Raw genomic sequence first — 12252 nt, 5'->3', positions numbered from 1 at the left:
CCTCCCTGGAAGTCCTCCCCTTGTTCAGTCTGGGAAAGTGGGGTGGGCAAGAGCAGCAGTGAAGGCTGCCTCTCTGCAAGACCATTAGGAGTGTCTGAACACAACAGTTCACAGTCCCCCTGCGTCTGTGAATCATAGAGTCTTTTGTTTTAAGCTGTGACAGCTAATACCAGCACTCACAACTATTTCCATTCTGTTATACCAATTTCTACGATGTCTTGTTTCCCAGAAGCCATTTCTCTGTATTGGTGACCCTGTCATGCTGATGGAGGAACTCTGACGAATTCTTCCTAGGGCTAGGGCTAGGAAAACAGAAAAAAAAAAAAAAAAACAGACATAACTTGTCTTTAATGCTAACCATTCCCAACAACCGAGACCAGTTCTTTCTAGATCCTTTCCAGGAATCTCTAGGTTCAAGGGCCCTGTGCTGAGTATTCACCATTAGTTGTTATGAAGTGAGGTGTTAGTTAAAAGACTCTCCAGAACCAAAATGCCAACAAAATCCCCAAACTTTGTATTTCCAAATGTACAACTTCTGGCAGAATGATCCAGGTAAAGAACTATTTATTGAAACATTACTGTGCCCATTTATAAACATGGTCCTTTCTGATTCCTTTCTCTTTAGCACACATTGATCCTCTTTCTCTTCTCCCCAAACCATAGAAATCTCAACTTCTGGTGTAACTTAACTGCTAATACTTTTGACTTCTCATAGCCGATGCAATTACTTTCATAATAAATGTGTCATTGGATAAATACCATCACCTCAGCCATAGGACAGAAAGCTGGGGATCAAAAGGTCACCTGCCGTTGAGGTTTCTGACTTCCAATGTGTCTAGCATAAATGTGTACACACACACCACTGCATTTATCACAAAACGAGGTTGATTCCACACTAATTAAACATAAGAGGGTATTAGGAAAAATAACTCTTGTAACTTTCAGGTGTCTGGGGAAAGCCTCATTGTTTAAAAAAAAAAAATGCTTTAAGAGAATGTGACCAAATGTCTTATTGTGCAAATGCTGCAACAGAGAAAAGACAGGGAGAGAGGGAGAGAGAGAGAGAGAAGAGAAAGAAAAAGCCAAAGTCCTATGCCCTTTCAATAATTTAACATAACCACAGATAGATAATTAAAGCTGACATATGAGGAGTGTTTCAACAAAGAGCAGCCTGTGCCTATAACCCTGGCCAGTCTCCAAGTGATGGGGATAAACCTCTGGGTACCATTTGGCCATAGTACTGTATCTCTGCATAGCAGAATGGACTCGTTACCATCAACACAATAAAGTAGCCACGAGCACAGTCATTTCACAACATACTCACATATTTAAATTTCCCACATATTGACTTTGAAATTTCCACCCCTCAAAAAGGAATTAAATGATTAAACAGACTTTCAGTTTAATGGAATTCCTCAAATATTCCTCATATGTGTGATGAACTCACCTACCTCAAATGTAATTGGGGAGAAATCTGAATCATACAGCATCATATCCACTATCACTTATCAAAATTGCAACTTCCCTGGATTAAAAACTCAGGCACATCTTTTTGATTTATTGATGCTGGAAGACAAAACTATCAAACTATAAAATAAATCATATCAGTTTGCATTAATTAACAGTCCATCCTTAGCCTGTATAATTTATAGCAAAGTTGGATCATAAATTGTTGCTTCATGGTAAACATGTTTATTCTGAAAAAGAGTAAAAATATACTAAGAGAAATTCCATTCTCTCAGGCAAAAGTGGAACAGAGTACAATATTACTGTAAAGTCATGGGCATTTTACATGAAAGGTTAAGAAGCTAAAAAAAATCATACGCAAAGAGTCCTTAATAGAGTTTCCCAAAGTTGTTTTCAGAATTTCTTCTTTTTGACTTGTCAGCTAAACTTATTTTTTAAGGTAGCTATATAATGTCTCCTATTTCATGACTACTAGCTAAGGTTTAAATCAATATTATTTAGCAGGATGTATAGTATAAAGATTAAAAGCAACCTATGGAGCTAAACCATTTGAGTCCATTTCTTCGCTCTGCCATTTACTAGCTAAGTAACCCTGGGCAAGTCATTTAGTATCTCTCCAACTGTGAAAAGGGAAATAACAAGTAAAAACACTAAGTACATAAGGTTATTGTGAGGATTTAATGAATGAATATACATTGACTGAACAATGCCAGACTCATAACTTAAATAAGCATTTGCTGTCATTATAAGAAAATTTCTCAATAGGAAAATCTCTGCAAGATGTACTGGGTGTTTTATCTATTAAACATAAAAATAAAGCATTTAATTATTAATAACATATTTAAATATATACTATTTAATTACAGCATGGAATCAATAATTCCAAAGTATTTCAAAAAAGGAGTTCACCAAATGCTGAAGGTGTCTTTGAAGCTTGTATGTCAGTCTCCAGGGGGAGCACAGACTACCAACCTTCATTCCCCACCCCACCCCACTCTGCCACTTCTGCCCCTACTATCTCCTCCAAAAACTAGTAAATGATTACAAGACTGCAAGTTCAAGGGCTGATAGACTCTGTTTTATGGAGGTGAAGTTTTCAAAGATAAAGGTCAGAGTGCACACAGCGTGGTCTCCTCTATATCACCTCACCCAACAACAGGCTGACCTGAAGGGAACAGAGCAAGGCAGTTTACACTGTCTCTTCTCACATAGTTGCCCTTTTCCTGAGCTCAGATCCCAACCCAGCCTAAGCCTAGAGAGGCATAGAGGGTAAACACATTCTGCTCCTGCTGACTACTTATTCTCTCGCCCAATGGGGTGCTCTTCTGGGCAGCCCACCCTCATTCTCACGTGTCAGATCTGAGATGGGAGATGTGGATTTTAAGGACACAGGCTATTTGGCCTGCTTTGGTTTGAAATCACTTGAGCCTTAAAGGAAGTACCTATAACATGATCAAGTCCAGTTTTTCTAGAGTTCTGCCTTGTAATCTTGGTCCCAGCTAACAGTAAAGGGGGTTTGTTTTTGGTCTCTTTTTGCCCTCCTTGTGCATTTACCTTCCTCAACATCTCACAGAGAAGGTGCTCTGAGATATAATCCCACCATCGTTTCTACCCATTACATAGTACCATACAATGATACAAGTGTGCCTAATTAAATATGCCACCTGTGCTTAGTCTGGGCTTCTCTGGTGGCTCAGAGACCCAGCTTCGATCCCTGGGTCGGGAAGATCCCCTGGAAAAGGGAATGGCAAACCCACTCCAGTATTCTTGCCTAGAGAATTCCAGGGACAGAGGAGCCTAGCAGGCTACAGTCCATGGAGTTATAAAGAGTAGGACACAACTGAGCAACTAACACTTTCACTTTTCACGCTTAGTCTAGTACAGATTTAGCACATTTTAAAAGACTTTTGAACAAGTCAGTGTGAAAGAATTAAGAAAGCAGATATTATCTTTCAAAGGTATTTTGAATACAAAGTTGTATGGTTAAGGAAAAACATAATATCCTTGCCAGTAAAAGGCATGCTGCTGCTGCCGCTGCTGCTAAGTCGCTTTAGTTGTGTCCGACTCTGTGCGACCCCATAGATGGCAGCCCACCAGGCTTCCCCATCCCTGGGATTCTCCAGGCAAGAACACTGGAGTGGGTTGCCATTGCCTTCTCCAGTAAAAGGCATACACTTTCACAAATTCACAAACAAATTAAGAAATTTTGGGGAACTAAGTGCACTTATTAAAATAGTTTCGTTGATATATTGTTTCATTTTGGATGGACTGTATTGTTTTCAAAATTAACTTGCCTTTCTTTCTGGAGTGACAATGATAATATAAATAATGATTACTTTCTACTCATCACATACAATCCTACTTGTCTCAAAATAATGCTGCTAAGTCACTTCAGTCGTGTCCAACTCTATGCGACCCCATAGACGGCAGCCCACCAGGCTCCCCCGTCCCTGGGATTCTCCAGGCAAGAACACTGGAGTGGGTTGCCATTTCCTTCTCCAAAATAATGCTAGATTAATTATTAGTGAGGTTAGTTATAATGGTACTGTGGAAAATAAACTAGATTATATCTCTCTTACACATCCACATAAAATGCTACAGATTAAACTACAAATCAAGTTCTAATTTAAATCCAAGGGACTATTCCAATATTTTGTCACATTATTATTTTGTTGCCATCAAATGTTAGCTGAAATACACAATACATTGGCCAAGACTTAAGACAGAATGTTGTCATTATAGAACTTGACCATTCAGTTCTAATTGTTTTTATTGTATATTATAATTTATTAATTACAATAAATTCTGTCTATCATAACCTTCATAGTAAGTAGGATACTGAGATGAACTGGGATGCAAAGATAAACGTGCATGCATACATACTAAGTTGCTTCAGTCATGTCTGACTCTTTGCAACCCTATGGACTATAATCTGCTAGTCTCCTCTGTCCATGGGATTCTCCAGGCAAGAATACTGGAGTGGATTGTCATACCCTCCTCCATGGGATCTTCACAACCCAGGGATCAAACCCTAATCTCTTATGTCTCCTGTACTGGCAGGCAGGTTCTATACCATTAGTGCCACCTGGGATGCCCTGCAAAGATAAATAAGATTTGAAAAAGCTACAAATATATCTTTTTTTACATCATTAGAAAACATCAAAATATGAAATTATGTAGAACTGACAGGTTCCATTGCAACAGGTTTACTGATTTATTATTACCCTAGATTGGAAGTGCAATCAAATTATTCTCTCCATCTAGTAATCAATGGTTCATTTACTAGTGGTGAAATCCCAATGGAAAACTCAAAAAGGAATTTTACTCCTGCCTCTTAGTCATTTTAAGTTGATAATTTTTTTAATGTACAATTTTATACAGGTCTCAATTTAGATATTGATCCTGAAAATGGAATTATGTTTAACATTCACCATTATTAAAACTGAACAGTCACTGGGGGAGCAGGAATTACTGCCGTAATTCTTTCTTTGAATTACTCCCCAGCCTACTGCCCAACCAGTTGCTCCAACATTACCTAGAAGCATTAATGGAGTGTTTGTTCTGTGGTACCAAAGGTAAAATCAGCTGTCCCCAATGTCATCTCATAATAGCCTGTGGTGCCTAAGGTCTTATTTGGAAATATATGTTCAATTGACATTTTACTGTACAAAATTTAATTACCTGTTTACTCTACTGTAAAGGGGGAAAGGCTGAGAAAACAATTCTTCAGTCTTAATTGCAATGTATGTTTAGCCTCTCACTGGCTATGCAATTAACTTCTACTTTTTAAACCTTAATACATGTTTCAAGAAGGAAAAAAATTCTTATAAATTCTGATAATAATAGGAAGCACTAATCAACAGGTACTTCTAAAAGTCTCTCATCAAAACAATACAGGGTTCTTTATCTAAATTTTATTCTGAATTCTCTTGAGAGATGCTGTAAGAAATCACATCAGAAAGGCACTACTATGAGAAACAACCACTTCTAAGGTGAAATGTGACAACGTTTCTATGGAAATTTCAGGAAAATTAATACTCTAACTGAAGTTACTGGCACAACAAAACAAATCCACGCAAGAAGTTCAATGCCATTTATGAATCATACCTCAGGAGGGGCATCCACAATGGAAACCACCAGGACACACTTATGGCCAGGTTGTTTATCTAACATTTACCCATAAGTTGATTTTTCAGAACTTTTAACATATTTCTACAGGCAAAAGAGTCTATAAATGCTGATTAATTCCCATGCCAAGTTACAGAAGCCTATTTAACTTATAACTCTAAAATTTTTGAGTTATTTCTCAATTATACTTCATTCCCTTCATAATTGTCCCTATAAAAAAATATTTTCAGAGCTCCCACACAAGATCCCTTATTTCATTATTCCTCTAGAGTAATACATACTCCTATGCACCATATAGCATGGGCTTCCCTCATAGCTCAGTTGGTAAAGAATCCACATGCAATGTAGGAGACTCTGGTTCAATTCCTGGGTCAGGAAGATCCTCTGGAGAAGAGATAGGCTACCCACTCCAGTATTGTTGGGCTTACCTTGTGGCTCAACTGGTAAAGAATCTGCCTGCAATGCGGGAGATCTAGGTTTGATCCCTGGGTTGGGAAGATCCCCTGCAGAAGGGAACGGCTACCCACTCCAGTATTCTGGCCTGGAGAATTCCATGGACTGTACAGTCCATGGGGTTGCAAAGAGTCTGACACAACTGAGTGACTTTCACTTTCACTTTTACCATGCCCCATAATGAGTCTAAAAGAGAATACAATCCTTTACAAACTGCTGCGTGAGAAGGGGAGAAGTGGGTCAGGCATAAAAGAACAGGTGTGACCTTCATATATTGACAACAAGTAGAACATCTGCCAAGCTTCTCTGCCTTTCAAAGCACAGTGCAGGCCTAACAAAATGACCAAAGACAAGAGCGTCTGCAATCTCTTTCTGACTGAACTCAACTGAAAGTTGCTCAGTCATATCCAACTCTTTGCGATGCCATGGACTGTCCATGGAATTCTCTAGGCCAGAATACTGGAGTAGGTAGCCTTTCCCTTCTCCAGGGGATCTTCCCAACGCAGGGATCGAACCTAGGTCTCCTGTATTGCAGGCAGACTCTTTACTAGCTGAGCCACAAAGGAAGCTTTCTAGAGTCATCCATTTCGAGTTGTTCTGAATTGGAGAGGTGAAGCAGAGAAAAGAGAGTTTACCCACAAACCTTGGAGCCCAAGAATTTGCCACTTTCTTAGATGTTCACGTTACTTCTAACCTAAAATGTGTTCATGGATCGTGGCTCTTTCTGCATCTGAGAATCAGCATGAGACCACAAGTTTTCAGACATGGGTATGAATCCTGACTCCACATTGTATCAGGAGCTCTCCATGCCTCCTTTCTCTACTTCAGAGAGTTTGCTGTGAGGATTAAGTGATTATAATGTATGAAAGCTCCTAGTTTAGTACCTGACTCACATTAGGCAGTACTTCATAAAAGTGAATAAAATTTCCCTTGCTCCTCTGAGGAGAGCCATAATTTTGATATGGGTCAGCAGGTACCCAAGGAGCATCTTTGAGGCTGCAGCTCAGAAACCCACTACATCAGCCCCACAATCACAATGAACATGACAGAATGAGACCGGCCATGATATAAGAAACATGGACAACATGGAAGTCACTACTTTAGCTGCTTCAGTGAACATCTCAGCACCTCATTTCCAACTTCTGTCTTCAACCCACACACTTATGCCCATGGGATCCAAGTGATAATTTCTTCTCAAGAGTTCATACTGAAGTAGAAGCAGAAGGAAATGGGAAAAAGTAGGACTCTTCAATACATTGCATATAACGGGAGATAAATCATTTGCTTTTTTTTTTCTTGGCTTTGCAGTCTGTGAGATCTTAGTTCCCTGACCAGGGATCCAATACAAGCCCCCCGAATTGGAAATGTGGAGTCTTCACCACTGGACCACCAGGGAAGTCTCTCAACTATTGAGAGACTTATTTTAAAAGTCTTGCTTTAAAAATATGCTATTTTTAAAACATGTATGTACCTCAATTCCCATCATCTATTTGGTGGCCAGAAGTTCGTTCAGATTTTTTGTTACAGCTTATGGACAAACCCAAATGAACTTTTTGGCAAACCCAATAGTATAGGGAGCAAACAATTTCTATTATAGAGTAATACTGATAAACTACAACCTAGAATGCTAAATATTTTAAATACATAAATTTTATATCAATACCAGATAGTTATTGGTCTAATTTCTTAGGTAGAAGTATATTTGAAAGTACAACAGTACCTAATTACTAGATATTCTCAACCCTGCAATTAACTAAACTTGTCATTTTAAACCAAATGTCATAAAGAAGCAATTAAGATGGAGTTTATATAATATTGTGGTATACAACAATACACTTACCAAAAAACATACAACATTTATAAATGTCAATGCTGTACAAAAAATTACATAGAAAAACACAGGGGAAAATGGACAGGTTAAAGAGAACATAGTTTAACTCTCACATTAAATTTTTCAAAATTTAGAACTGGGCATATAAGGGAAGAAACATAATTACAGTAGAAAGACTTTCAAAAAATGTGTAAAGATAAATACTATTGTTTTCATCAGCTCAGAAGGAAATTGTTTTCTCAACTAAACACATGTTTTCACAAATTAGGGAGGGCAAATTTACTGAAAACATTCCTTCTATTAATATACAAGACAGTCTGTTTTCTGGCATGCTAGAGGAATGCAGTATTCTGATTTATCTACTATTCAAGTTTACAGAGAATTAGCAGTCAAATTAGAATAGAAACAATACCCTCAACTGAGCTGAAAAGAATTTGATATTTGATGATTCACAATCTTTCAGTGGCTCAGAGTTATGACCATGAATATCAATTATCACTGTACTAAGGCTATCTGGAACAGCATTTAATAGTTAGATTAATATAAAATGTACTAAAGCTTTCTTTTTGTGTATGTTTCAATGCCAAATAAAAATAACTCTTGGAAAAACAACAAAGAAAGCAATTTTTTCTCAATAGAGAAGCATGTACTACTTACTTCTTATGATCTAGACCTTTTTCAGAAACTCTCGTTTTTATTGTGCTAAAGTGCACAAACCATGGAATGACAGATTCTGAGATGTCCTTGATCTCAGAGGAGGAGTGAAACAGAACCCATCACCTGTCCCTTTCCCCACTGGAAGATAATGAAGGCCTCTGGGAATAGACCCCAAGGACCAATGACCTACAGGTTATCCTTGAAGATTAACAGATGCATCACAATGACCTTAGACAACTCTCCAGACATCAAAATGTTTGGCGCAAGTCTGAATATATAAACCCTGTAAAAACTCTAGCCAAATTTTATTACATAAATCAGTAGCATCAGTAGCTCACCACAGATATATACAGATACACATGCTTATATATGGAATATTTCTGGAAGGGTACACAAGAACATGTTAACAGCTACTGGGGTGAACTTTGTAAGTGGGAATGGGGAGTGGCTGGGAGTTTTCCCTTCAAACTCCTTTGCAACATTTGTTTTTATCATATGCATATATTAATAATTTTTCAATAAAGCTAACTGATAATAAGAGTTCACTTCATATTCTGGTATCTTTAATTTTAAATGGCAATTATTAAATGTTTATTTTACTATTAAATAGGGAAAGGATTAAGTTGCTATTCCGTTGCCTCCTTCCTTTTTTGTCACAAAAAGAAATTTCAAAACTAAACTGGCACCATTACTCAGCAAGGACCCTTCCAGGAATATCAACCAGCACATACAAAAATTTTAAACTTACCAATTTAGCTGCAAGAATTTATATACTCCTTACACTCTGTTACTTTCATTTCTTTTACAACAAAAAAAAGCCCAATGCTTTTTATGATGGTATATTTTAAACTATCTTGTGGCTATTGTTTTCACACAACACATGTAGTGTCTACATCTTAGGCTTCAAAATGTATACTGCCTACAGTGGGCTTTTTTAAGTTTCAAAATAACATGCTTTCTGATCTATGGGTTAAAGGGGGCAGGGGCAGGGATCATTTCCTTTTTCTCCAAATTCATACCCAGAAGAGAACACTCCTCTTCACATAATCTAAAAGTCACAAAATAATAGAAACTACTACAAGTCATTTGCAACTACCACCCACTCTTCTTTTAATATAGAAATTTCCCTGTTTGGCTCTAAACTTCCATGTGTCAGTATTGGGGAAAAGCCTAGACCATACTTGGAGCTAGCTGGATGGACTGTGGGAACAGTCTACCCACACTGGCACTAGGAGTTCCAATTTAGAGCTTGAAAAAGAGAAACGTATTGTGTGATGTATACACAGCTTCAACCTGAACAAGGGTTTTGAAGGTATTAATACAAGCACATTGAATAGTAAGTATGGATAGGTCCAAGTCCATCCTTCATTTTCATCTTTGGCTTATTTTTATATGGAAGCAGTTTCATACTGAATGTTCTTCCAAGATCAATTTTAATGTCATGTACTCAAGATTATGTACTCACGCATTTATGCTAAAAGGCCCTCTTCCAAAGCCTGTGGAAAGGTTCTGAATTCCAGGAGACCTTATACCGATGTCATGAACCCAAGATGAAATCTCAAACAGGAAGCAAGCCCCAAGTGGAAGGAAGACAGAAAGAGACAAGAGGAGGGATGAGGCTAGCCAAACGGATAAATAGAAACCGTGACTGGTAGTTGAAGGGTCGGGAAGCGTTCTCCTGGATGTGGTGGTAACCACGAGGACCAGTGGTGATGCTTGGTGGATTTACTGCTTTCCGGTTACACTATCTGCACAACTCTAGGCTCCACCTTCGCTCTTTACTTTGCCTACTTTGCCGCAAGGTCCACTGAAAAAAGCCTGCCTACGAGGAAGGTTCACGCTTCGTGAGATCTCAAGACAGTTTGAGCCTCGAAGATTTGTATGTTTTGTTTTTTGGGTTTTTTCCCACTTGAGGGTAAACTGTGCGGAGAAAGCTAACTTTTCGTTGGAGAGCAGTGCACGACCTTCCCGCAGGTCTGCATTTATATTGAGTTCTGCCTTCCTCCTTACATCAATGGTTTAGAGAAACTTTCATAGAAAATGAGCGAAAGCATCCATCAAAACGCAAAGGCGCAGAATGGAACTTTTCCTCTGCGGTGAGAAAAAAAAAAAAAAAAAGTCACTTCTGCTTCTCACAGCCAAGAGCTGAGTCTGGGAACCTCCGGACAAGGAAGGAAGGTTTGGTAATGAAGGACACTGGAGAAAACAATGCTAAGCCTGCGATGCCTCCGGACACCGTACATCCTGCCCCAGCCCCACGACCCACCCACCGCCCACCCACAGCCAAGCTCCCGGGGCCGCGCGGCCTCGCTTACCTTGATGATGCTGCTGCGCCGAGGGGTCGCCCGCGCAGCCTCCAGGAGGGCGGCCTCACTGTCCGCCGGGGGCCCCGCAGCTCCGGGCAGGGCGACCCCACTGCGACGGTCCCTCCACCGGCCCCCAGGGGCCGCCGCCACGCAGTCCCCGGAGGTGGCATCCGGGCCCACTCGGGGGTCGTCTTCGCTCCCGGCCGCGTCTGGCGGCGCTGAACCCTCCCTGCTGGCTGCGCCCTCGGCCATGGCCGAGCGCGGTTCGGACTCCCCGCGGGGAGGCGGCACGCCCGGCAGCGAAGTGCAGCCGCTGGGCACGGGTGCGCTCCTGCACCGGGAGGCGGCCCGGCCAGACTTTGTTTCACCGCCCGGTTGCGGCGGCGGCGGCGGCGGCGGCGGCGGCGGTAACTTTCTGGAGAGGAGGCATCTCTCGAGTAGAGACGTCCGCGGGCTTTGGTCCAGGAGGCCGGCAGTCCGGCGAGGGGAGGACGGCGGAGAAGATGTGAGCAGGAGGGAGGAGAGACGACAAGGAGAGGGAGGTGTCCGAAATGTGATGCACACGCCCGCTCTGCGCCAGACAAAAGGCACCGGTCGCCTGGCCGGGCGGCCGCAGAGGCCGGGACGCGTGCGGCCTGAGAAGGGCTGGAGCCCGGCGACCGCTGCCCGGCGCACCCGCCACCTGCCCAGGGACCGCGATGCAGCGGCCCCAGGAAGTGCGGCGGCGGCGGCGGCGGCGACCTCCACTCCGCTCTGTTGTGACAGGGAGGGAAGACTTGTTTTGACAGCCCGTGGGGATTGGCAGGCGTCTGGGCCTCTTAGGAGCCTCGCCTCGCCGACAGGGGGTCGGCCCGACCAATCCCCACTGCGGAGGGGTGTGCCCGAGCGCGAAGAATGGAATGTGTTCTCTAACTGGGAGCCGGCCCAGCCGGGCTCGTGTACTCGAGTGGGGTGTGAGAGCACGCTCGCGTGTGCATACATTTTGAGAAGTTTAGATGTTCGACACGACCCTGGAGATGCAACAAAATCGGGGGGTGGGGGAGAGGGGAGGGGAAAAGAAACCTTCATTTGCAAACAAAGCAATTTGGAAGAAATGGCGTATTGAGTGTTACTGTCAGTGCCTTTGGGGTGAGTTCAAACCATCAGGGGTTAACTGCAGACTCTCACCTTTAGAAGTTAAGTCCATGCAGAGATAAACCAGGGTTTACTGGAACCCTGTTGTTGGATAATTTGCTTCAGGTTCCATGTAAAAATCTTCAGTTCACTCTGCACTGTTAATAAATGACAAGGAAAGGGAATTAGATAACATGAGGGTAATAGGAAACAGAACCAACTAAATCCATGTAAAGAATGACTCCTCACAAACCAAATACAGGATTTGTTATTGTTCAGTCACTCAAAGGTGTCCGA

The 12252-nt window shown here is 41.4% G+C and overlaps 1 protein-coding gene across 1 annotated transcript in view; it reads right to left on the bottom strand.

The window, feature by feature from the left end:
- Positions 1 to 11604, bottom strand: part of PLCL1 (phospholipase C like 1 (inactive)) — a 369241-nt gene extending 357637 nt beyond the window's left edge. Inside the window, exon 1 of the mRNA XM_027563768.1 lies at positions 10852 to 11604. Coding sequence (XP_027419569.1) covers positions 10852 to 11094 — 243 coding nt within the window. The 5' untranslated portion in view covers positions 11095 to 11604. The remainder of the gene's footprint in view (positions 1 to 10851) is intronic.
- Between the last annotated feature and the right edge of the window lie 648 nt (positions 11605 to 12252).

The sequence above is a fragment of the Bos indicus x Bos taurus genome, chromosome 2 (assembly GCF_003369695.1).
Source record: "Bos indicus x Bos taurus breed Angus x Brahman F1 hybrid chromosome 2, Bos_hybrid_MaternalHap_v2.0, whole genome shotgun sequence".
Taxonomy (NCBI): domain Eukaryota; kingdom Metazoa; phylum Chordata; class Mammalia; order Artiodactyla; family Bovidae; genus Bos; species Bos indicus x Bos taurus.
This window is presented reverse-complemented; position numbering and strand designations above follow the sequence as displayed.